General features: G+C 41.7%; 2 protein-coding genes and 1 non-coding gene across 3 annotated transcripts; all 3 read right to left on the bottom strand.

The window, feature by feature from the left end:
* Positions 1-2,203: 2,203 nt before the first annotated feature.
* On the bottom strand, positions 2,204-2,310 carry LOC144249205 (U6 spliceosomal RNA). The gene has a single exon (XR_013342188.1). It is a non-coding gene; the product is annotated as a U6 spliceosomal RNA (small nuclear RNA).
* Positions 2,311-2,868: 558 nt separating this feature from the next.
* LOC144254139 (olfactory receptor 2AJ1-like) lies at positions 2,869-3,810 on the bottom strand. The gene has a single exon (XM_077796869.1). It carries the CDS (start codon positions 3,808-3,810, stop codon positions 2,869-2,871), a length of 942 nt encoding a protein of 313 aa, XP_077652995.1.
* A 6,878-nt stretch (positions 3,811-10,688) lies between these two features.
* Positions 10,689-11,615, bottom strand: LOC144254648 (olfactory receptor 2T33-like). The gene has a single exon (XM_077798063.1). The coding sequence runs from the start codon at positions 11,613-11,615 to the stop codon at positions 10,689-10,691; it is 927 nt and encodes a 308-aa protein (XP_077654189.1).
* Between the last annotated feature and the right edge of the window lie 12,105 nt (positions 11,616-23,720).

Raw genomic sequence — 23,720 nt, 5'->3', positions numbered from 1 at the left:
CGTGGGTGTGTGTAGGGAAGCTCCCCCCAACGCACCCAGGGTAGAGGGGACTTCCCCCTCCAGCGGGGAGAGCACTCTAACCTGTGTGTAGCGGGGGAGCTCCCACCGCCTCTGTGGCCAAAACATCCTGGAACACTGATTACCAGGCTTTTTGGTGTTGTAGTTTCAATATACAAATCTTTGTTGGGTCAAATACAAGTTAGGAATTTATGAAATGGATTTTTTGCTCAATAAATTTTGCAGCAGTGCCCTTGGAAACATACCTAAAATGTGGAAAGAATATGTCAGTTTTTCCTTGTATTTAAATATTAATTTTGATTTTTGTATAACATTCTCTTCTGTGTTTCATTTTATTTTGTTTTGTTTTATAAAAGGAATTGAATACACAAATACACATGCACAGATACACACAAGAAGAATTTGGTGGAAAAATCTGGTGTGTGCAAAGTAAAACATACAGCTCTCTGCTGAAATAGTTGACTAAGGATTGCGGTTCCACCAGTTCAGAGAAACCAGGTGAGAAAAGCCAAAGAGACCCTATCAAGGGAGAGTAACCATACTGATTTTCATTGAACAGATGGAACAACCCCCGATTCTTGGACTAAGCTCTCTAAATGAATGGAAAGTGTTGCTTAATTTCTTTCTAATTATGAGTATTCTTTTTTTCTACTTATAGAAGAAGTTGTCAGAGAATGTCTCTTTGCTGCTTATGGTTATTATCTATGTAGATGACCCTAGGTTTATGTTTAATCTTAAAATATCACAAGTACCATTTGTATTTTTTATGTATTCCTTACAATCCTGTCCAGATTGAACCACGCTTTAAAAAAATTCTTTTCATATAAATGCAACTTTTTTTCCACATACCTATTTTTTTAGGTGTTTTATCTCCCCTCAATCTCAGTGCAGTCTTTTCTGTTTCTATATCTCAGTTGGGAAACTAAGTGTGTTAGCCTTGAATGTTGTTTTCAGGAAGCTTGTAGGTTGATGAGACTTTTGAAAAATCTCCCAACTTTGACCCCCAGATTTGAGGCTGCCCTCAAAGCTGCTAGCTGGGGGTGGCCTTCCCCTGCTAACATACTCAGGTATTCTGGCCTTCCCAACCCCAATTGCATGCTATGGGACTCCACCTGGATGTTACTGTGAGGAATAAAAAGAAGTTTTAAGAGTGTACATTGCATGACACACCTGCTTTTGAAATAAGCATCTCTGTGAAGCTGGAATTCTGGCAACCCTTTGCTATACCTGTATCCTGCTGCAAATTTTCTCTTAAGAGTCTAGTGAAATAAACCATCAAAGCCCTCGAGGAATAAAACAAAATTCTAGGAATGAAGGCAAGTAAGAAAATCCCAGACTTTCAGGCAGAAAAGTTTTTATTAATATATGACCACTGTTTATTATATTTCTATGTCAACCTCATTATAAATATGATTGAAAACAAAAATAATCTAATAAAGGTCCTTAATGCTTATTGCCAGATTGCTTGTTTTAAAACTTTGTAGCCTATTTTATACTTATCTACATTTTATTATATCAAATTTACCAAAATTTGCTAATATTTATTCTTATTGTTTTAAAATTTCCAATTGTGAAAGAAAAATTAACAACTTTCACCCATTTATACATCTTCACATTTGCTTAAATGTTTTATAGTATTTATTTAATATTGACTTCGAGCTCAATATAATAAAATGTACTTGAACATTTGCCTTAAAAATGTGGTTTTTCTAGGTTTTGCTGTAAATTATTAGAATTAATTCTTTTTAATTAAATTAAATCTTAATAAACATTTTCTTCTTTAAAATAATTTTAGAATAAATTTCTAGAACCATTTGTAAAACATGAAACTATGTATATGTGAAATGAGACAACATTTGGATTTTTTTAATTGATTTTTTTTAAATACATGACAGTGGAATGCATTACAATTCTTATTACACATATAGAACACGATTTTCATATCTTGTATAGAAAGTATGTTCACACCAGTTCATGTCTTTATACATGTACTTTTTTTGCATTATAATTCTTTATTTTTAAAACATTTTATTAGTTATTGGTGGACCTTTATTTATTTATATGTGATGCTGAGAATCGATCCCAGTGCCTCACACATGCTAGGCAAGCACTCTACCACTGAGCCACACACCAGCCCCCGCATTATAATTCTTATTACACATATATACCACAATTTTTTATATCTAAAAATATGGAATGCTTCACGAATTTTCCTGTCATCCTTGTGCAAAGGCCAGGCTAATCTTCTCTGTATCGTTCCAACTTTAGTATATGTGCTGCCGAAGTGAGCACAACATTCTGGATGTTTTTAAAGAATATGTAATCTTAATTCTAGCAAAAATAACTCTATTTTATTACAATCAGAGCAAGTATGGGTGTGTCAGTACACATTTGAATATCTCAACTCAACAAAGATGTCAATGCAAACCACATAATTAAATTCTGAGAATTTCACATTCTTTGTAGATTTGTAAAGTTTTGAAATGTAACTTTACTCAGTTTCATAAAAATAGAGACACACTATTTCATGTTTCTTAAATGTTGTGTACATGTGTGTAATTTAAAAGGTATTTCTGAAGTTCAGAGGCAGGGCCTGGAGATGTTGGATGTCTTTCAATTCCTGCAAGTACCTGGATGATTATATACAGCACAGAAGGAGACACAGGCTAGGTATGAATTGAAGAGCAAAACATGCTGCATAGGTGTTATTATTAGTGTTTTGAACATGCATTTCTTTCCACACTTAAAGGGATAGAAGCTTTAGTTTCTTCCTAGAGAAAATAATAATAGATGTCCTCTAATTGTGAAATACGGAAGTAAAGGTACACAGAGGTTCATCATTTTTCCTATTCATTTTCTATATGGGAAGCTACTTCTGAGCACGTTTTTCATGGCCGTCAAGACATCTTTGTTCCGGAAGCTGTAGATGACAGGGTTGAGCGTGGGCGTGACAATGGTGTAGAATATAGCCAAGAACTTATCCTGGCCTGGAGTGTGGTATGACTTGGGTCTCATATATGTGAAAATAAAGGGCCCATAGTACATTATGACCACAATCATGTGGAAGGAACAGGTGGAATACGACTTCTTCCGGGACTCTGATGACTTCATCCTGAGGACAGTGAGAAGAATTTTCACATAAGATGCACAGATCATGGAGAGAGGGATCAGCAGAAATAGAATGGCGCTCATATCAACCCCTCGTTCATAGCTTGAGGTGTCTGCACAGGACAGCTTCAACATGGCAGGAATTTCACAGAAATAGTGATCAATCACTCTAGAGCGACAGAAGGGTAAGTGCAGTACCAGCCCTGTGTGCACCGTGGCGTTGAGGGTTGCAACCAGCCAGCACCCTGCAGCCATGAGCATACTGACCCTCTCGCTCATGATCACTGGGTAGCGCAGGGGGTGGCAGATGGCCACATAGCGGTCACAAGACATGGCAGCCAGGAGGAGGCACTCACCACCCAGCAGCGTGAGGGACAGGAATACCTGGATCCCACAGCCTGCAAAGGAAATACCTCTGTGGCCTGACAGGAAGTCAGTGATCACCTTGGGAACGATGTTGGAAACGTGCAGGATGTCCATGAAGGACAGGTGGCTGAGCAGGAAGTACATGGGGGTGTGGAGGCGCGGGTCCCTGCGGATGAGCAGGATCATGAGGGCGTTTTCTATTAGGGTCACAATGAAAAGGCCAAACAGGAAGGAGAAGAAGACCAGACTGGAGTGGGAAGAGGAGAAGAGTCCCAGGAGGATGAAGTCAGTGTTGGCGCTGTGGTTGACGGGCCTCATCTCGATTCTGCTTTTCCTAAAAAGAGAGAATTAATTAATTAGAAAAAGAAAACAGTGCTGCATCTCGATGTCACTTACATAGGTCTGCCTGATAAGTGAGGTTACTGATGCATGCTTTGTCATGAAGACCCATGGCTTGTTTCACAGAGCGGGCCTGCACTTGATCTGCTCCTGGGTCATGCTTAGCTTGCTCAATTGGCCTTTGAGTCTATGTTGGGTCTCAAAGTGTCAGTTAATTCCACGTAACAAACTGAAGTCCTGTCTTTGGTCAGCTGTCACCTTCTTAAGGAGGCCTACCCTGCACAGGCTTCTTAAAATCCCAATGCTCCTGCTGGACCCGGACTCCTCTGGTCTCCTTACTGTTCTGCTGTGTGGGGTTTGCAGCCCACCTTCGCCTTCTGTTTATTAAATGAACAGGTCAATTCCACTCACCTCTCATTGTCGTTGCTCCACCAGGGTTAACCTCATGATGGACACTGCCCAGGACAGACCTGGCCTTCAGCAGTTGCTCAATCATGGATGTTGAGCTCATGACTAACATACATGGGCCATGCTAGAGAGACCATTCTACCATGAGCCTGGGATATGAGAGTACTCCCTCAAGGGCATGCACCACAGCAGCCCATGAACAAATGAGTAAATACAAAAATAGACACATAGGGGCTGGGGATGTGGCTCAAGTGGTAGAGCGCTCATCTGGCATGCATGGGGTGCTGGGTTTGATCCTCAGCACCACATAAAAATAAAAAATAAAGATATTGTGTCCACTGAAAACTAAAATAAATAAATAAATAAATAAATATTAAAAATTCTCTTTAAAAAATAGACACATAAATATTATGACAATGAAACTTCATTTTAAATAAAATTTTAAGTAGATAAAACTTACAGAGGATGAAATATAGGAGGATTTTAAATATTGTCCTTGTTTATATGTAAGAAATGAAAGCTATATGTAGTCAAAATCAACAACATATCTTTACAAATATATTTTACTTTTCTCTGTTTTCTTAATGTGTAAAATTTGAATCATAACTTTTTTATTCTACATATGGGAAGTCATAGGTGTTCATGTTATTTATTTATACTTGGAAGGTGGTTACCTGTATCCTTACTTTATACTTATTTGTAATGTTCTGTATATATAATCTCTCCCTCAATATGGAGATTATATACATCTATGATTAATATATATATAATTAGTATATAGTGACATATAATTGATATATATAATTAAGAACAACAAAAAATTGATCATCTCATTGACAAGTACTATTGAGCTTAAATATAATTAATTTTTATATTTGCATATATGAAAATTAAGTCACTAACAGTGTATAAATGATTTAGTCTTGCATATTTTTTTTTGGTAAATGTTGTTTCTGTATCATGCACTAGATCAATTCTTAACCTTATTTCTAATTCCCTGGACTGCTAGCAGCATTTTGCTGTGGTCCTTTTTTTAATGAAATGACCTAGAAGTGAGTCAAAAAGACCAGTTCTGAGTGAGGTTTGGGACCCTGCCTGTGCCCCTGTCCTGGCTGTTCCAAAGGCTCTGACCCACAGCTCAGAAACCTTGATGACACACTCAGGTGGAGACTTCAGGCAATGTGTCTCCTGTGAGATGGTTGGTCACAAACATTTCCCAAATCAGTGAAAATCACTCACAACTCAAACTGAGCAATACTGTGTCTCTGGAAGCATATTTTCCCTCTGGTTTTGCTTTTCCAATTAATTTTCCACTTTATTGAAGTCACCCCCTGACCATTTATTACTGAGATCCCTGTGTTTAGCAGACCCCGTGCCCATTGCAGGTGCCATTAAAGACTTACCACAGACAGAATTTTTAAATGGATCAAATATTTTCAGTTGCTCCTAAGTTCTTCCTCCTGTGCATTTCTGACTTGACTGTGTTCCCGTGGTGTTCACTGCATCTATACATCCATCCACATTTTCCCTGCAGCCCTGGGAAGCCAACATCGCTCACTCCTGTCTCCCTCAGTGTCCTGCTTCTACCTCCAGGTGCAATTTCTATGAGGCATCTAGAATTTCCACAGGCACATTTCATGACTCTGCCCACCCATCACCCCAGGTCTGGAGCACACTCCTAAGATGCCAGGATTATTAATGAAACTATACCTTCTGTGCCATTCAGTGGCATCTGGATTGACTAGAAGAGCTACACCTGAATCCAAAGATGAGTGCTCTAGCAGCAAGCTAGTTAAATGTGTAAGGAGGGAGAAAGAACCTGGTACACACCTGGCAGCTTCTCCCCTGGACATGCAACTCTTTCCCTGGGTGAAGTCTGTTTCCCCACCTCGATCCACAAATCCTTGTTAATGTTGGAGAGACATGCACCACAGACTTCTTACCCACCTCTCCTCTGTAATCTTGGAAGCTGGCCCCAAAATATGTTCTCCACATGATTTTAATACTTTTTAATGAACTTTTAAATCTGCTTTTCTATAACATCTTGTAAAATTTTCTAAGCATCTCTGTATACCTAAGGTTTTATCATTTAAAATAAGCAATGAGTCAGTTACATCTGAAGTTTAACCAGTGTTAAACTTCAAAGTCTCTGCTTCACAGAGACTTTGATACAAGGTCAAAACAGACACTTTTTTTTTAAGGAAATAGGAAACATAGACCGTGGTATGGAGAAAAGAATAGAGAAAAACATCAGCATAAATCTTCTAGGTAATTTCATTTAAAAAAAAAAAAGGGCAGGGAGGTAATAGAAAGAAAGCAATAGGCCAATCAGAACACTACAGGGTATGAACAGGAGAAGAAATTTCAATGTCAAGAGCAATGCCAAGATTGAAAGGTCACAGTAGACAAAGAGAATTCTTTCAGAGCCCAAACTCAGGAGTAAATATAGTCACACCAGGACTTCGCTGGTGACACAGAAACTCTTTCCCACCCCTATAAATCAAAAGTCTTGAGAGCAGACATGAGATTGCACGCCTGTAATCCCAGCAGCTTGGGAGGCTGAGGCCGGAGGATCACACGTTCACAGACAGCCTCACTAAAAGCAGTTTTCCAAAGCAAATCATTTGCACTAAGCAAATCTGTGAGACCCTGTCTCTAAATAAAATACAATATAGGGCTGGGGAATGTGGCTCAGTGGTCCAGTGCACCTGAGTTCAATCCCCAGTACCCCCTCGCCCCTAAAGTCTTCAGATTCTTGTTTTGTAACATAGGAAATTTCAACTAGATGCAGAAAAATTTAGTTAACCATTGTTCAATTTTTTTTACGGTTATTTCTCAGATTTTGTTAGGAGAAATAGGTCATGAATATCATTGTCTCTAAATGTTCTATATTAACAAAGCCAAAATTTTGTGTTATACTTTATACATTTATATTTCTTTTAATCTACTGATATTTGCTATTGGTGTTATATTTATTGAAATAAAATTGTTATTAATTTGTTGTATTGAATTAATTTCTGAAAGCTGACTTGTGGCATATATTAAAGTTAATTTTTAACTCAGAAGGGAAACAGTATGTATGTGTATATATATATGTATATATACATGTTATTGAAGAATGTTGTACATTTTGAAATCAGAATTTATTCTAGGAACATATTAATGAAAATAAAATTCACTAACTTGGGCAAGTGAGATCTGGGAAGGGAAAATTTCTACTGCCTCTCATGACATTTATTGGCTGCTCTGAAAGTTTCTATTAAATTGTAATTTGGGGAACCCACAACCAAGCACAATTCTAGTACATGTTACTCAAAATGCTTAGCATGCACCATTTTATGAGATGAAAATTTAAAATATTATTATAAAGAAAACTGAATTAATTAGCTGCCTCTAGTTTTGCCACATACACATACAGTTTCCTCCTAATGCAGACATTTCTTCTGGAACTCACTTTTAAGTACACACACACTCTGCTCCATCACATTCCCTCACTCCTCCTAAGTCCTGGTCTGCAGGCCTTCCACTGGCGTCGTCTGAGAGTTTGGGGGGTGGATCTTACCTACCTGCCTCCCTTCCATGCCTGGCTGCTTTCTGCAGCACACACCCTCCACCCAGCTTCAGCGTCTTCAGTTCTCCAAATTCAGTGGTAAAGTCCCCCTCCACTGGACCTCATGCTCTCAGCAAACAGATCAGTCCCCCAGAACCAGGCAGGCCTGGCAGGATGGATGCCCAGTGCACTGGTGAGGCATTGAGGTGGGTGTGCACTCTGCTGCAGGCTCACCCAGGAGCCCCAAGTCCCACATGTGCACTTGCACCGCCTCCACCTCCCTGGACCTCACCAGGTAAACACCACAGGCGGCATTTCTCACTTAAACTCCTCTACTCACTGGGGCATCAGTTACCCTCACCCCAATGGCCCTGAGCCCTGGCTTGTGCAAAGAGACACGTCCAGGGAGTGGCTGAGGGCACCAGAGCTGCCTGGACTTGGCACTCCTTCAGATGGGATGGATTTGGCAAGCGCACTGCACAAGAGTCATTTGGAACCAGCAAGCAGAAGCACAGAGGACAGGTCTTAATGGGAGCCCTGTGGCAAGTGGCCTCAGGGAGAAAACAGTGATCTTTTCATAGGGCAGCAGAAGGAGCCATTCCCCATGGCATGGCCTGGGAAGGAGGGGGCGGGAGCAGGCCTAAGTATCATGGTGACAGTGGTGGACACCTAGGGCAGCCCTGGCACTCCCGCGGGAGCAGTGGCGTGGCTGGCTCTCAGGGGAGAAGGGATGGCCTGTTTTGCCATCAATTAATCATGTAGAATTAAATTTATGGTAATGATGATAACAACAAGAAAAAAGATCAAGAAAAAACAGTTTTTAAGAGAAAAAATAAAGTTTTCCTGAGCCTCTGCACCCTGCTCTGTTTACTCAGCAGATTTTATTCCTGCTCTGCTTGGAGTCCTCTGCAGCTTCCATCACCTGACCAGGGACCACACTGAGCCATATTCAAGAGAAGGAAAGATGGTGAAGACGGGAACCAGATCAAGACAAGATTAGCAGAAGAGGAGAAAAGAATCACAACAGTAATCACTGTAGGTGGTATTTTAAACCACAGCCTTGGGATGGTTTTTGAATTCACTAGCTTTGTCTTTGAAGATCACACAAATATGTGTGAAAGATAGGTCTATTAAAAATGCATAGCCAAATTTATTTTCTTTACAAATTCAACAATTTATTTAAAGGTGTCAAATCTATTCCTTATTAATTATTGGGAGTATGTAAACATTTGTTAAACAAAGATTGTTCCAAAACACCAGAGTCCCAATTTTAAAAAGCTCTTAGATTTTCAGTGGAATCTGCCCTCCAATGGAAGACCAGTAGTTTGTAAAGAAATCATAATTAAAAGAAATAAAAGTAACAGTTTCTAGCAAAAGAGAGGAGGTGGAAGAGAAATATCACACATACACATATTAATTTATTTGGGCATATATTTACAGGGTATGTCAGAAAATTCATGATTTTTTTTTCTAAAACTCCCAGTAGTGTTCTGAGTGCTCTATACTTTTTGTTATGAAATCTATGGCTGTGTTTGGTTTTGAAGTATCCACAGACTCCTTTTCCAAAACTGAAATAGTTCAAAACATAAAAAGGAACATAAGCACATAGACAATCTGCTAACGACAAGTCCTCTGTGCCCATTCGTCATCAGGAAAATTCAAATGAAAAGCCAAGTGCTCACAAGAATTGGCCAAAATGGAAAAGTTTCGATAATACTGGGAACAGTTGGGATCCGTGTTCATTGCTGGCTGAAGTCAGCAAACGCTCTGAAAAGGGGCTGAGTAAGTCACCGCCATCGCCTAGAGGAGTGGAGGCATGTGACACACAGAGAGGCTGGAGACAGCTCGGTCACTGCGGCTCGCACTGCACACTGCGCAGACGCCTCTCCGCTAAGCGATAGGCCGAGGAACGCGAAGGCGCCAGCCAGGGAGGACCACTGGCAGGAAAACAGCAGACCCACCGACAGTGCGACACGGGACTCTGACCAGCGTCCTGACCTTGGAGGGAAACACCCAGGCACAGACAGCACCTGCAGCCACTTGGCCTCTAGACATAGTCGCAGAGTGGCCGCGCCCAGGGCCAGGGTAACCGCGCAGCTGCGCAGCCTCGTGGGACCGGCAGGGGGCGCTGTCCTGCGGCGCTGCAGCTCCAGACGCGCTGGCTGGGGGCTCCCGTCTCAGGAGCTCAAACTCCAAGCTTCCTTTAGTTTCCAAGCCTCCATTAGCTCCAGGGTTGGGGCGAGGCTCTGCTGTCCAGGAGGAAGCGCTTTACAGGTTGTGCGGTTGACCGTGGCTGGGGGAGGGGAAGGGACACTAGGGAAGAGCCACCGCAGCTGACGCCATCCGGGCAGTGAAGGGTGCTGTCCAGGCCCATGTCTCCTCCAGGACTGCACAGCCTCCTTGCCTCGTTCCCTTGCTGAGGCCCAGGTCCTGTCCCAAGGGGTGCTCTGCCTTCCTGCCTCAGTGGGTCATGTTGCTTGAGGTGGGCGTGAGCTGCGAGTGCAGAGACTTGTGGAAACCTCTGAAGAGGATGCCTGCAGTCTAAGCTCCCAACTGTGGAAATCCTACACTGACGGGCAGCAAAGAACCTCAGTCCTCAAAATCACTAGACACTTAGTTCATTATTTAAAAAAGAAACCACTGTGGTGCATGACATCGAAATGTTACTGACATTTTAACTGACAGAGTTTTAACAATCCACAGTTTGACCTGCTGAAGACAGCTCAGTAAACAAACTCAAAGTGTGAACCTTCACGCATGATCCAGAGTAAAGCAGAAAAAATATATTTATATCTATATCTATGTATATATGAAAGTTAAATACCTTCTCCCTAAGAAATACCAAGGTCTTAGTACAGGCCTTCCTGTTTGGGCAAGTAGATGACCTTGTAGTCATTATTCAAGGCCACACACTGGCCATACACTTTCTTAGGGCCCCCTTGACCTCGCTGTTCCTCAGGCTGTAGATGAGGGGGTTCAGCATAGGGGTGAGGATGCTGTAGAAGGCTGACACCACCTTATCATAGTGAGCTGATCTGTAGGATTTGGGTCTCATGTAGTTAGAAATGGCAGCTCCATAAAAGAGCCCCACCACAGCCACGTGTGAGGAGCAGGTGGCAAAGGCCTTCTTGCGGGCTTCTGTGGAGCGCATGTGGAGGACAGCAGCCAGGATGAGACTGTAGGAGGTCAGGATGAGGCAGAAGGGCACCAGGAGCATCAACACACAGCAGATGTACATGACATTCTCAAAGACAGACGTGTCAGCACAAGCCAAGCGCACCAGCGTGGGGGCCTCACAGAAGAAATGGTCTATCTCTCGCTTGCTGCAAAACGGGAAGCTCAGGGCAACAACTGCCTGCATCAGCCCGTCAGCTGCTCCCAGGAACCAGGACCCCACGGTCATCCTCAGACACAGTGGCCAGCTCATGAGCATGGGATAGCGCAGAGGGTGGCATACGGCCACATAGCGGTCATAGGACATGGCTGCTAAGAGGAAGCACTCTCCACCACCCAGAGTGAGAAGGAAGAAGATCTGGAAGCCACAGCCAGCAGGGGAGATGGACTTGATTCCAGTCAAGTAGTCAGCAGCCATTTTGGGCACAATGGTGGAAACCACCATGGCGTCCATGAGGGACAGTTGGCTCAGGAGGAAGTACATGGGCGTGTGGAGCCGGAGGTCCCACTGAATCAGGAGAATCATGAGGGCATTGCTCACTAGGGAGGTGAAAGCTGTTGTCAGAACCATCCCAAAGAGAAACTGTTGGGCTCTGGAGTGGCCCAAGAGACCTAGGAGAATGAAGTCAGAACTGGTGTTCCCACTTTCCATGATTTCAAACAACAGAAGAGACACTGTCAGTGGAAACATAGGAGAGAGATTAAGTTTTTAAATTCTCCTTGTTATTTATATCCTTCTAAATAATCACATGTGTAACAATGAAATCTATTTCAAATCCTTCATCTCTCATTTTTCTTCTTGTTTTTATTTTTGGTGCTGGGGATTGAACTCAGGGGTGCTTGGCCACTGAACCACATCCCCAGTCATGTTTTGTATTTTATTTTGAAACAAGGTCTCACTGAGTTCCTTAGTGCCTCACCATTGCTAAGGCTGGCTTTTAACCTGCAATTCTTCTGTCTCAGTCTCCTGAGCTGCTGGGATTACAGGCATGTGCCACCTCGCCCGGCTTCATCTACTTTTTAAACATGTTTAAATCAAGATAAAATTAACTTAAAGGATTTTTTTTTGTCATTTTGAAGTTTCACATGATAAATGCCTCCTAGGTTGAGTGTTGATTAATTGCATACCAAATCCTAATTCTTGAGGAGTTGCAACTGACATGCAAGAGAGGCTTTTTAGTTACTTGGTGCCCAAATAAATGGGTGAGCAGGAAATGGTGTACATGTGTCATTCATATTGATGCTTTAGTGATGTACTGCATGATTAATATTCTTAGAGATGAATTGTCAATATCTTACTTTCAAAAAATGATGTACTTAATAATGAAGATTCCAAATCTAAAACACATGAAACTTGGTTAAACTACCCAAATCATGATGTTTTCCCTGACGCCGACTGAATCTGGAAAGCCCTTTCTAAAACTGGAGGGCTTACCTTCTCAGATCTAGAAGGCAGGAAGACAGCGTTTGCAGACAGAAGCATAACCTCATGTGAAGTTGGTAGTACCTTAGTCACTTCCACAGTTTTAAACTTAATCAGTGTTATTTGAGTTTGTTAGTGTGGAGCTCTATTGCTCAATGCACCCTCTCATTAATCCTTCAACAGTGCTTTGTATTGTTCCTGGCAGTAGCAAAAATGCACTATTTACTGGGTAAGGAAAAATCCTGCTTCTTTATTACAAAAGTGTGCAGAAACATTAATTTCTTCCTCATTCCCCATAGAATCAAAATCTTTAAGTCAATTTTTGTATTTGATCTTCTCCTGCTAGAACTGGATAAAGAAGCCCAGAACTGGACAGATGTGGCTACTAGTCTGTCCTCAAGGATACTGCCTGCTTCATCATACATGGTAGAAGGTGTGCAGCTCTTAGGGAGTGCCAAGATCCACCCTAAGTCCAATTGCTAGTCGTAACTGGAGAGCATCCTGCCTTGGATTGCTCCACCCTGTGGAGATACTTCTTTGTCAAATATGTCTTCACTTGCCAACCTCTGTGCTCTGCACACCCCTGAATCTCTGAAGCATGATCTGTGTGCCTGGTGACCACATGAAAACCCTGGCCATGGCTCTCACTGGCTTCCCAAGGCTGGAGGAAACCCTAACCCATTCTTCCCTACTCCAACCTCTCAGTGTTAAAGACGGACTAAGCTTTATTTTTTTTCTATTTTTTTTAAAGAAAGAGTGAGAGAGAGAAAGAGGGAGAGAGAGAATTTTAATATTTATTTTTTAGTGTTTGGCGGACACAACATCTTTGTTGGTATGTGGTGCTGAGGATCGAACCCGGGCCGCACGCATGCCAGGCGAGCGCGTTACCGCTTGAGCCACATCCCCAGCCCCAGACTAAGCTTTAAACCTGTTTAGAAATCATTATGTAATTCAGTAACTCTAGGATGTTGGGCAAGTTCCTTTAATTTTTTGCACTGTATTAAACATCTTTAAGTGAACAGTGACACAGTGACATTAAGTATATTCACATAATGGTACAACTCTCACCAGTGTCCACCTTGAAAACTCTTTTCATCTCCCCAAAATGGAACCGTGCACCATTAGAGAGAACTCCTCGTTCTTCTCCCAGGCCTAGCAGCCTCCATTCTCTCTCCCTCTATAAATCCGTGACTCTAGGAAGTGCACCTGGAGGAAGTCACTCCCATCCTTGTCTGTTTGCACTACCTGCTGTCCATGACCTTGACTCGGGTGCATGGGTGCTGCTTGGTGTGTCAGAGTTCCCTCCTTCTCGAGGGTCACTAGTGTCCCACTGGTTGTGGGCAGCACACTTTACTTATTCCTGTACACATCAGTGGCCGCCTTGCACTTCCACGCACTTTCCTGAGCATTTATGTGCGTTTAACAGACATTTGACCACAGATGTTACAGCTTTTACTTTAATAAAGTGATAGGATGTCACATGAAATAGGACAACTTCAGTAATCCTTTTGCTTAAGACATGCAAGAGAGGTTTATGAGTTTTTAGAGAACAAATTCAACAACTCCCATGACTTTTCAGTCCATTACAAAGTTTTTACTTGTGTTTAATTTTATATTACACAAATGAAGTAAGTTGACACTAGTTAAAAATATTTGCAAAGCTATGCAAATAGGATTATTTAGGATTCATTTCTAGAACAATGATCATGGATACAAAGTGTTGCTAAAAGAGTAATAAAGTGTTAACTCTGCTCGAAAATAAAATACAACATGCCATTAAAAGGAGGAAAGGAAGCTCAAATCCCAGGGTTGGGAAAATGTATTACCCTGAAAAACAAAGATTTCCTTTTTCTTTCTTCCCTCTGACTTCATGGGTTTGGAGATTTCTTACCCACATTTCCATCTGCTTCCATAGCTTTTTCTTAGAGTGATGTGAAAATGGTGCTTTTCCCATGTCTTTGCAATGCTGTGAGGAGCACAGCATTCTCCTGCCCTTTCTTCCTTTTAAAAAAGCTTTTGGGAAATCATGGGAAATTTAAAGCAGTGCCTGTAATTTTCTTTTCTATACTTTTTTTCAGACTCATCGCCAAAATTTGATATTAAAATGTTAAGTTTCTTACCCAGTGTACTGAGATGATCTTCTGTAACAAATAATATCATACAGACCTTTTATTTGAGGGAATCCATGGGCTGTTAAAGAATCCAGCTGGTGAGCAGCAGCTAACACACGCGGCAGCTCTCCGGGCGTAACAAGCACAACAGGGAACAGAGGATTTTCTCACACTTGTTGAGCATGAAGTGCTAGGACTGGCATCCCCTACCCACATGAGAGGACATTCACTGCAGCAGGCTGCATCTGCGTCCTCTGTGAGAAGCATGGTCGCAGTCCCCTCGAGCTGCAGGAGTGACTTGCAGCTGCTGTGTCCAGCTGGAGTATATCAGTGCCCATGCACAGCTACAGGGTGTGTGACCTGTACCCACAGGGGCTGGAAGCACTCTCATTAGCCAGAGCCACGTGACGTGACACTTCAGGGGACAGAGAGGTTTGGATTTCAGGGGTGTTTTAAAGATTCCCAGGATTCTGACATACTTTGTATGTTTCAGAAAGCTATAAGTCATAAAATAATAGAGGATCATTCCAGAGTAAAAAGAAAATGTAAATAAGTGTCCTGGGAAAAGGTCATGATTTTAAAACACATCTATATGTGAAGTTATAGGATCCTGGTATTTCTTTCTGAATTTCAATAAAAGAGAAAATTAAAAAATGAACCACTTATACCAGCCACTGTCAAAAACTATAACTGGAATGAAATGAAGCCAAGGGTAGAATTCAGCTAATTTTTTTTTGCCCCCTTTTAACTAAATTTAAGAGAATCAATGCTAAAGTACAGGTGCCAATTTGCATTTATGAAAGAGAGTTTTACTTTATTTGTATGTTTGCATCTTTGTGTCTAGGTAACAACATCCATTATAACAGCAACAGTGCTGGGGAGAGCTCTCACATTGCCAGGTGTCAGAGACTGATTCTGTGATGTGTTTCCTGTCTATAGATGCTGACTTTTAGCAAAGTGTCCAATCCCAATCAGATACAGAATGTGAAAGATTTTGGTCTTTAGGTAGAACTTTCATAATTCTGAATTGTTATTTATTCATATAGCTCATAATGTTCTCTAAGTTTTATCATACCTTATTTTAATCTCCATTCCTTGGATGGTTTGAATGACCTTTTTTTTTTTTTTTTCCATCCCAATGTTCAGAGACATCAGGATCTTGCTGTTCTACTCTCTGGCAAATGCCAATCTGACATTCATCCAGATGTGTGCCCCGGGGGCGAATGCTGGAGTGCGCTCATCACCAGTGTTTGCAGGTGTCCCAAAGAGGAGCACCTTGTCCTCATCACCAGGGGAAGCTCTGGTAAGTCTGTGGGTCATGGAACAGGATTCCACACACAAGACAGCAGTGGAAATGAGTTGGCCACACCTACAAGAGCTCCACAGACAGGCGTCACCAACAGCTGGGGAGGCTAAGGAGCACAGAAGTACAAGACATGTGCTGCATGCCCAGCACTCCAGCAACAGGCTCAGTCAACCAGTGTGTCACTAGAAGCATCGCAGCTGTGCAGGAAGTAAGAGTGGGTGAACAGTGGGAGAAGGTGGGGATTCTCGTGGGCGGGAAGCGCTGGCCCGTCCATGGGGAGCAGTGCCTGTGTGTTCAGTGGTGCCTCGTGGGCACACACTGGGCTGATCCCCACTTCTCTGCAGATCTTTATGGCCATAGGATGATAAACTAGAAATTCAGAATGAAGGGGCAGGTTGAGGAGGGTATGTGAGGATGGCAGGACTTGAGCAGCCATGCAGCTTTATTGCTCGGGTGGGGGCTGGGTCTATTGTTGCACATCATGTTAGGAGCTGTTACCAGTGTGAGCCATTCATGGTCTAAAAGTATCTCAACCAAAAATGAAGGCAAAGCCATTGCACATGCCCATGAGTAAAAATATTGACAGTGGATATAAAGGTTTTGTCACGGACTCTCCAGAACATTTCACACCAAATGTGTCTTTTCTCCCCTGTGACTGCAGCCAGGTTGGGCTTATTAGCTGCTGGATCACACTCTGCACAACTTCACTCCAGTGTTTTCAGCAAAGTACTGACTTATCGTTGTCCTTGGGCACTGGGGAATTCTGATGCATCATTGACTTGTATATAAGGTGTTAAAGCTATTCTGGAAAATGTCTGTTTCTTTTAAAAATAGACATTACCCATAACCAAGCAATTTTAGTCACAAGTATATATCCAAAATGACTGAGATTATATGTCCACTAATCAGAAAAAAAAAAAAAGCAAAACAGGTCACCATAGAAATCTTCATGGCAGTTACTTTCTTCACAGTCACAAATATTCAATGTCAGAATAAAAAAGATTGTTATATATTCATGTAGTATAATGTTAATCAGTAAAAAAAATTACATGAAAATATGAAGCATGTAAAATTTTATAAACAGGTTGAGGAAAAGAAGCTAGAAAGGCAAAAGCATTTCTGCTCAATGGTGATGAAGTCAAAATGATGATTGCTGTTTCCAGGCGCAGGTGTTACCAAGGAAGGTCCACAGGGAACCGCATGATGGGACTGTTTCTGTCTTGGCTTCCACCAGTACTCCACCCTGTCAGCCACTCAGGCAACAAGGTACCCTGAGCATGAGTTCTCCTCCTTCCCCCACATTTAACATCCCATCTGTCAACACTGCTCCTTCTCTCCTCTCCTGACTGTGGCCTCTTTCCACTTCCCACCATCACCCAGGGGTGGCACCCACCTGCTGAGAAGCCTAATGCTTCCTGGTTCTGGCCTTGATCCCCAAGTGGAGCTCTCCGAGGGCCCTCTCTGTGATGACCTGTGAAATATAACCCATCCAAACACACGGCACCTTTTGTAGAGTCCTCGACAGCAGCACCCACTCCTGGGGGAAAGTGAGAACAGGAAACCCACACATCATGGCTACCCAGGCCCAGATCCCTGAGGGAATACGTGAGCACCTTCTGCATTCTGGATGAGGAACGTCAAAAATAAGGACAGTGTTTTCTTCTTTGGAGAAGTTTTCCCACCTTCATTTTCATCACTGTTTTGGCTGTTTCCTTTGGGTTAGTCTCCCTTTTCTAAAAGCCTTATCTGCAGGACAATTATGGAAAATGCTCTCCTTGCTGCGAAGTCATTTTCTGAATCAAGCCCCCGTGGCCCATGAGCGGTGAGTGGTTGGTAAGCCGTGCTTCCTAGGTGGGTGGGCATTATCTGCTCCTGGTCTCCTGGGAGGCATCCGCTCACAAACTCTGTGCCTGCTTCTGAGTGCCTTGGCCCAATTCCCTGAGGCTGCCAGAGGCTGCCAGTGTCCCCACCAGTCCTGAGCCTAGAATGGCAGAAATGTGCCTTCTGACTGTCCTCCTGCTTCTTTCAGCATCAGGAAAAAAAAAAAAAAAAAGGTCCTGGGCAGCTCGAGTCTTTCCAAACCTGAACGTTCTTACGCATGGTCTCCTTATGGTGAAATTAGGAAGTTTCCCCAAGAATCAGGTCAAGGGACTGAAAGGCACGTGGGAATTTCAAACCCAGAGAAATCCTGTGAGGGAGAGAGAGTAAAAGGAGGCATGAGGACCACAGAGCCACGCAAGACGACTCAGCCAGGAACAAAGAGCACGGGGAGCTTTGAGGCCTGGGAAGCAGAGGGGCACTGGCAGCTTGGATCCTGAGCCTCTCAGACCTGAGTGTTCTCAGGTGTGCTTCTCTGCTAGGGGTGTGCTTTGCAATTGCAGGTAGGGTCTGGCTGGGGTGCCTGTAAGCCTTCCTGGCTTGGATGTCCATGAGGGTCACTCAGTCCTCTCTTTGGTGTCCATCACCTCCATGGTGATCCTGCCACCTCCCTCTGGAGGAGATGAGCCTGTGTCTTCATGGGACTTAGTTATTCTCAGTCACATCCACAACCACATGTCTCATGCTATGGGTTGAGACGGACAGTTTCTCCAGCCTTCCTGGACCTGCTGGAGGGGATGCTTTACTTCCAACCATTTGCCCAGCTCTGAGCCTGTAGTTCTTCAACCCCCCTCTGCTCAGGTGTCTTTTATCTGATTCTCTACTTTGGTGGACTTTACAGTTTTGTCTTTATTTTTCTGGGTCAAACAAGTACCTTAAATTGGCCAGCATTTTTAACTTCTTTTGATTAATATTCTTGGTAACAAGATGATTCTTCATGTATTATTTCTTCTAGGTTGCCACTGTGTTAACTTTGATTTTCACCTCCAATATTAGGTATATGTATATGTGAGTATGTATTTTCATCATTGTATTTTTTTTCAATGACATTATTACAGGATTTTTCAGCAATAGTGGGAAAAAACTTAAAAGTCATATGGAATATTTAAATACCCAGAATTGCTAGAGCAATCCTGAACAAAAAAGAGCAAAGCTGGCCACATCAACAATATCTGATTTTGAATTACACTACAGAGCTATAGTAACCAAAACAGCATGGTACTACAATAAAAACAGGTACTGGACCACTAGAATAGAATAAAAGACACAGAGACAAAGCCACAGTTTGTCATCAAATTCTTGACAAAGTCCCCAAAATTATGTCAGAGGAAAGACAGCCTTGTTAGCAAATGGTGCCAGGAAACTGGATATCCAGACATAGGAGAATGAGACGAGATCCCCATGTCTACCTCTGCACAAAAGTTAACTCAAAATGGATCAAAAATCTAGATATTACACCAAAAAATTGCAACTGCTACAGAAAAATATAGAACCAACATTTAAGTGCAGGCAAAGACTTCTTCAATGGATCTGCTAGAGCTCAGGAAATTTTACAAAGAATAAAATAAGGGGAATCAATTAAGAACTTCTGCACAGCAAAGGAAACAATAAACAATGAGGAGAGAGAACCCACAGAATGAAAGAAAGTCATTGCCAGCTGCTCCTCCAATAGGAGATGAGTATGCAGAATATGTAAAGAAATTAAAAATTTTTTTTAACACCAAAGACCAAATATCCCAATCAATAAAGGGGCAAATGAGCTAAACAGAATATTCTCAAGACCATTAGTCATATGAAAAAGATGTTCAATATATTGAACCCACAGAAAACTGTAAATGAAAACTATTCTGAGGTTCCTTCTCACTTGAGTTAGAATGACAGTCATCAAGTATCCAAGCAACAATGAATGCTGGTGAGGATGGGGGAAAAATTCTTACACAATTATGATGGGATGTAAATTGGTGCAGCCACTGTGAAAATCAGAATGGAGGTTCCTAAAATACTGAAAATAGATTGTCCACATGATCCTGCTAGAACCCTCCTTGGTATTTAAAGAATTAAAGATATCACACTTTAGAAAATTATGCCTGTGGAAAAGGCCAGCTTACACTTCAAACTCAAAAGTACCAAATTTATTATAGAAATATATTTTAAAACATGTCTCTGAAGTTAGTTTTCATTTTTTTCTGGCTGGTTATACATATAATAAGGAAAAATTCCAGAGGCTGATAATGTAGCCTAGTGGCAGAGCAGTTGCCTAGCATTCTCCAGGACCTGGGTTCCATCCTTAGCACTAGCAAAAAAAAAAGAAAAAGAAAAAGAAGAAGAAAAAGAAGAAGAAGAAGAAGAAGAAGAAGAAGAAGAAGAAGAAGAAGAAGAAGAAGAAGAAGAAGAAGAAAGAAAACAAAATTATTAACTCATGTTTCAGTGCATGAAAACAAGAATTCATTTCTTTAATGTGTATTTGTTCAGTTTCAGTAAATCATATTTTAATGCTTACGGGGCATAAATATGTGTTCTCCATTTCCCAATTATGCAAAGGAAATTATTAAGTTATTCAGGATCATAGAGATTTGGTTTGTGGTCCATCCCAATGTTAGATGAATTCATTCAGTTTTGTCATGTAGACCTACTATTCTGCTTTTTTTTCTTGGAAGCTTTGAATAGATGAAAGGAATAGTGGCTGCTGTTTATTGATAACTTTCTAAATATAAGCATCTAATTAAAGACTGTTTACAAACCTCCCTTTTCATTCCTTCAACAATCCTAAATGTAATCACTGTGCCTATTTTAGTACAATACCTTGAGGTTCATGGGGTCCAAGCACTGTGTCTAATGCCACTGGTCTTGTAATTGTTGGAATGTAGATTAGAGTTGAGCTCTGTGCAATTCACAAACTCACACGCTCATGCTCTCAAATGCTCCTGTGATTGCCATGGGGATCCACGGATAGGCTTGTTTACATGATTAAACTGTAGACAGAACTGGGAATTCTCATTTTCACTTTGTTAAATCCATGTGGGTAAAATCACCTTGTGAAAACAATATTCTATTTATTTATGAATGCATTAAAATATGTATTCCATGTTTAATCTTTGCAATGAGATATACTTAGTAGTAAAATAAGCCTGGGATTGCATTACACCCCCCAATGACTCTAACAAATAATTTGTCCCATTTGAATAATATTTTTCTGTGTCTGATTTCCAAATATCTCTTTCCAAAAACATTTTATTGGTGAATATTAATCACACAGAATTGTGGCATATTCAGACATATACATAATTTTGATTAATTTTAAAATTAATTAACCCCTGTACTCTCCCCCTCACTCCCCTAGACCCCCTTTCTCTGCCCTACTAGTCTTCATTCTATTTTCTCCATTCTTTTTTCTCTTTCTCAATCTAGCTTCTCCATATGAGAAAACATGGCACTTTGGTTTCTTAATTTTTTCTTTTTTTGGTGATGAACATCTAATTTTTGTTACTTTCAATCAGACTTTAAATCAATCAGATTTTAAATTTCTTAATTAGATTAAATTTTTAAATTCAATCATATTTAAAATCAATTTAACAATAGCTATAATTTTGAATGAAAAAGAATTTATTATTCTTTTCTTATGTAATTAATTCTGAAGAGAATAATAAAAAGTACATATAAGCTAAAAATCATGAATGTACGACAGTTAAGATTCTTTCCTAGTTGAACTGCAAGATAGCAGTTGATTCACCCTCAGCCTTCACCTTATGGAAACTGAAATACAGGACAGGAAGAGGAAACAAACATGCTCTCTTAGGTCCTTGGGCTTTGACCTGCCTGAAATATGGAATTAGGCATGATCACATGGAGAAGTGTTAGGAGGATACTATAGAACACACAATACCTTCCCAGTGTTAGAACAATGCTTTGGACGGTGACCAACTTCTAGGACCAGCCGAGCAGCACAGCTCTGGGAGAAGACCCTGGCTTACTCAGCTGCAGCAGTGCCAGTGGGGAGGGGAGAGCAGGCACTAAAGGTGTGGAGGAGGCGAGGTCACTGAGGATGCAGACTCAAGCACACAGGGCACTTCTGCGCCCCACAGGCCATGTCTGTGGTGAACCTGAGTGCTGAGTTGGAGAGCTGGGAAAGCAGGATCCTGGCTTCCTCCGGGGCTGAGCCTGGTGCATAGTCCTAGGAAAGCTCCTGCTGGGAGTCAGCAGGCAGGAAGGCTCCAGCTACCTCACTGGGTTTCCTGTGCATGGTATAGACTTTGTATTGCAAGACCATGTATGTGTCTAGGATGTGCTGAGATGGTTACAGAGAGAACTGGGGCAGAATATACTATCAGATTTTAAAATTCAATTTAACAAAAGCTATGATTTTGAAGGAAAAATAATTTATTAGAAGGAAAAGGATATGCAAATGGTAGGAGACCTTCAATGATACACAAAAGTATAAGAGGTTATGATGGGCAAGGGGGAGGGGGAAAAAGAGGGAGAGAATTGAACAACAGCAGAGGAGGCAGAGAGGGAAGGTGGGAGGGGAGGGGAGGGGGGATAGTAGGGGACAGGAAAGGTAGCAGATTACAACAGTCACTAATATGCCATTAGGTAAAAATGTGAGTATGTAACAGATGTGATTCTGCTATCTGTATTTGGGGTAGAAATGGGAGTTCAAAACCCAATGGAGTCAAATGTATGAAAGATGATTTATCAAGAGCTCTGTAATGTTTGGAACAATCAATAAAAAAAAAAAGGCTAATAGAGTCAATTCATTCTTATCCTTCTTTTCTGTTTCTTTTCCTATTTATTACTTGGCTTTAGTTTTTTCAAGGAAATTAAGGCAGAAGGGAATTATGTCAACCCTATTGTGTTGCTATATTGTGTGCATGTACAACTATGTAACAACAAATGCGATTGTTCTCTATATCACACCAATTAAAAATGGGGAAACAGAAACACATAAGCTACTATTACCAATCTGTTATCTGAATCATTCAGATACTTGTATAAAAATTCATTTAATAAAAGCTGTGTAGGATTAACAACTCATTCTAATCAAATAGTAATAATCTTAATTTATTTTATTCTCCTCTTGTTTTGTCATGATTATTGCTTAGTTTTTGTACTCATTTTTATTTAAAAAAAATTAAAAGAGTGTACTTTCATGGAGAAAATGAACCAAACTTCAAATAATTCATTTTGTTGGGGTTGCCTCCCCCAAATCAAGCTGGCCTATTTCCCTTGCTCCTGATCATCTTTGTGTTTGTTCTCGCCTGTTTGGGGAACTCAGGGATGACTGCTCTCATCTTCTTGGACGCCGGCTCCACACCCCCATGTACTTTCTCTTCAGCCAGCTCTCCCTCATGGACCTGATGTACATCTCCTCCACTGTCCCCAAGATGACATACAACTTCCTGTCTGGCCAGAAGAGCATCTCCTTCCTGGGATGTGGTGTGCAAAGCTTCTTCTTCCTGACCATGGCCAGCTCAGAAGGTGTAATCCTGGCCTCCGTGGTCTATGACTGCTTTGTGGCCATCTGCTGCCCCTCCACTCTCCTACACATATGAGTAAAATGAAGTGTGTGAAGATAATGCTGGGGTCCTGGACACTGGGCTCCATCAACTCCATGGCACACACTGTCTATGCCCTTCATCTTCTCACTGCAGGTCCAGGGCCATCAATCACTTCTTCTCTGATGTTCCCACCATGTTGCCCCTGGCCTGTGTGGACACCTGGGTCTATGAGTACATGGTGTTTGTAAGCACAGGCCTGTTTCTCCTTGTTCCTTTCCTTAGCTTCACTGTGTCCCATGGATGGGTCTTTTTCCTGGCTTCCATATGTGCCACACATTTACCTGTGGTGACACTGTACTGCACATGGTTTATCTACACTTATCTCTGGCCCAGGAGTCTCTGCTCCCCAGCAGAGGATAAGAACCTGGCTGTCTTCTACACCATCCTCACCCCCATACTCAATCCCATCATCTACAGCCTGAGGAACAAGGAGGTGCTGGGGGCCATGAGAAGAGTGTGTGGGATGTTCTCCCCCAGGAAAAAG

This window comes from Urocitellus parryii, chromosome 1 (genome assembly GCF_045843805.1).
Source record: "Urocitellus parryii isolate mUroPar1 chromosome 1, mUroPar1.hap1, whole genome shotgun sequence".
NCBI classification, from domain to species: Eukaryota; Metazoa; Chordata; class Mammalia; order Rodentia; family Sciuridae; genus Urocitellus; species Urocitellus parryii.
This window is presented reverse-complemented; position numbering and strand designations above follow the sequence as displayed.

Excerpts from the sequence above, each read along its gene's own strand:
- LOC144254648 (XM_077798063.1), bottom strand. The coding sequence starts at position 11,615 with ATGGAAAGTGGGAACACCAGTTCTGACTTCATTCTCCTAGGTCTCTTG.
- LOC144254139 (XM_077796869.1), bottom strand. The coding sequence starts at position 3,810 with ATGAGGCCCGTCAACCACAGCGCCAACACTGACTTCATCCTCCTGGGA.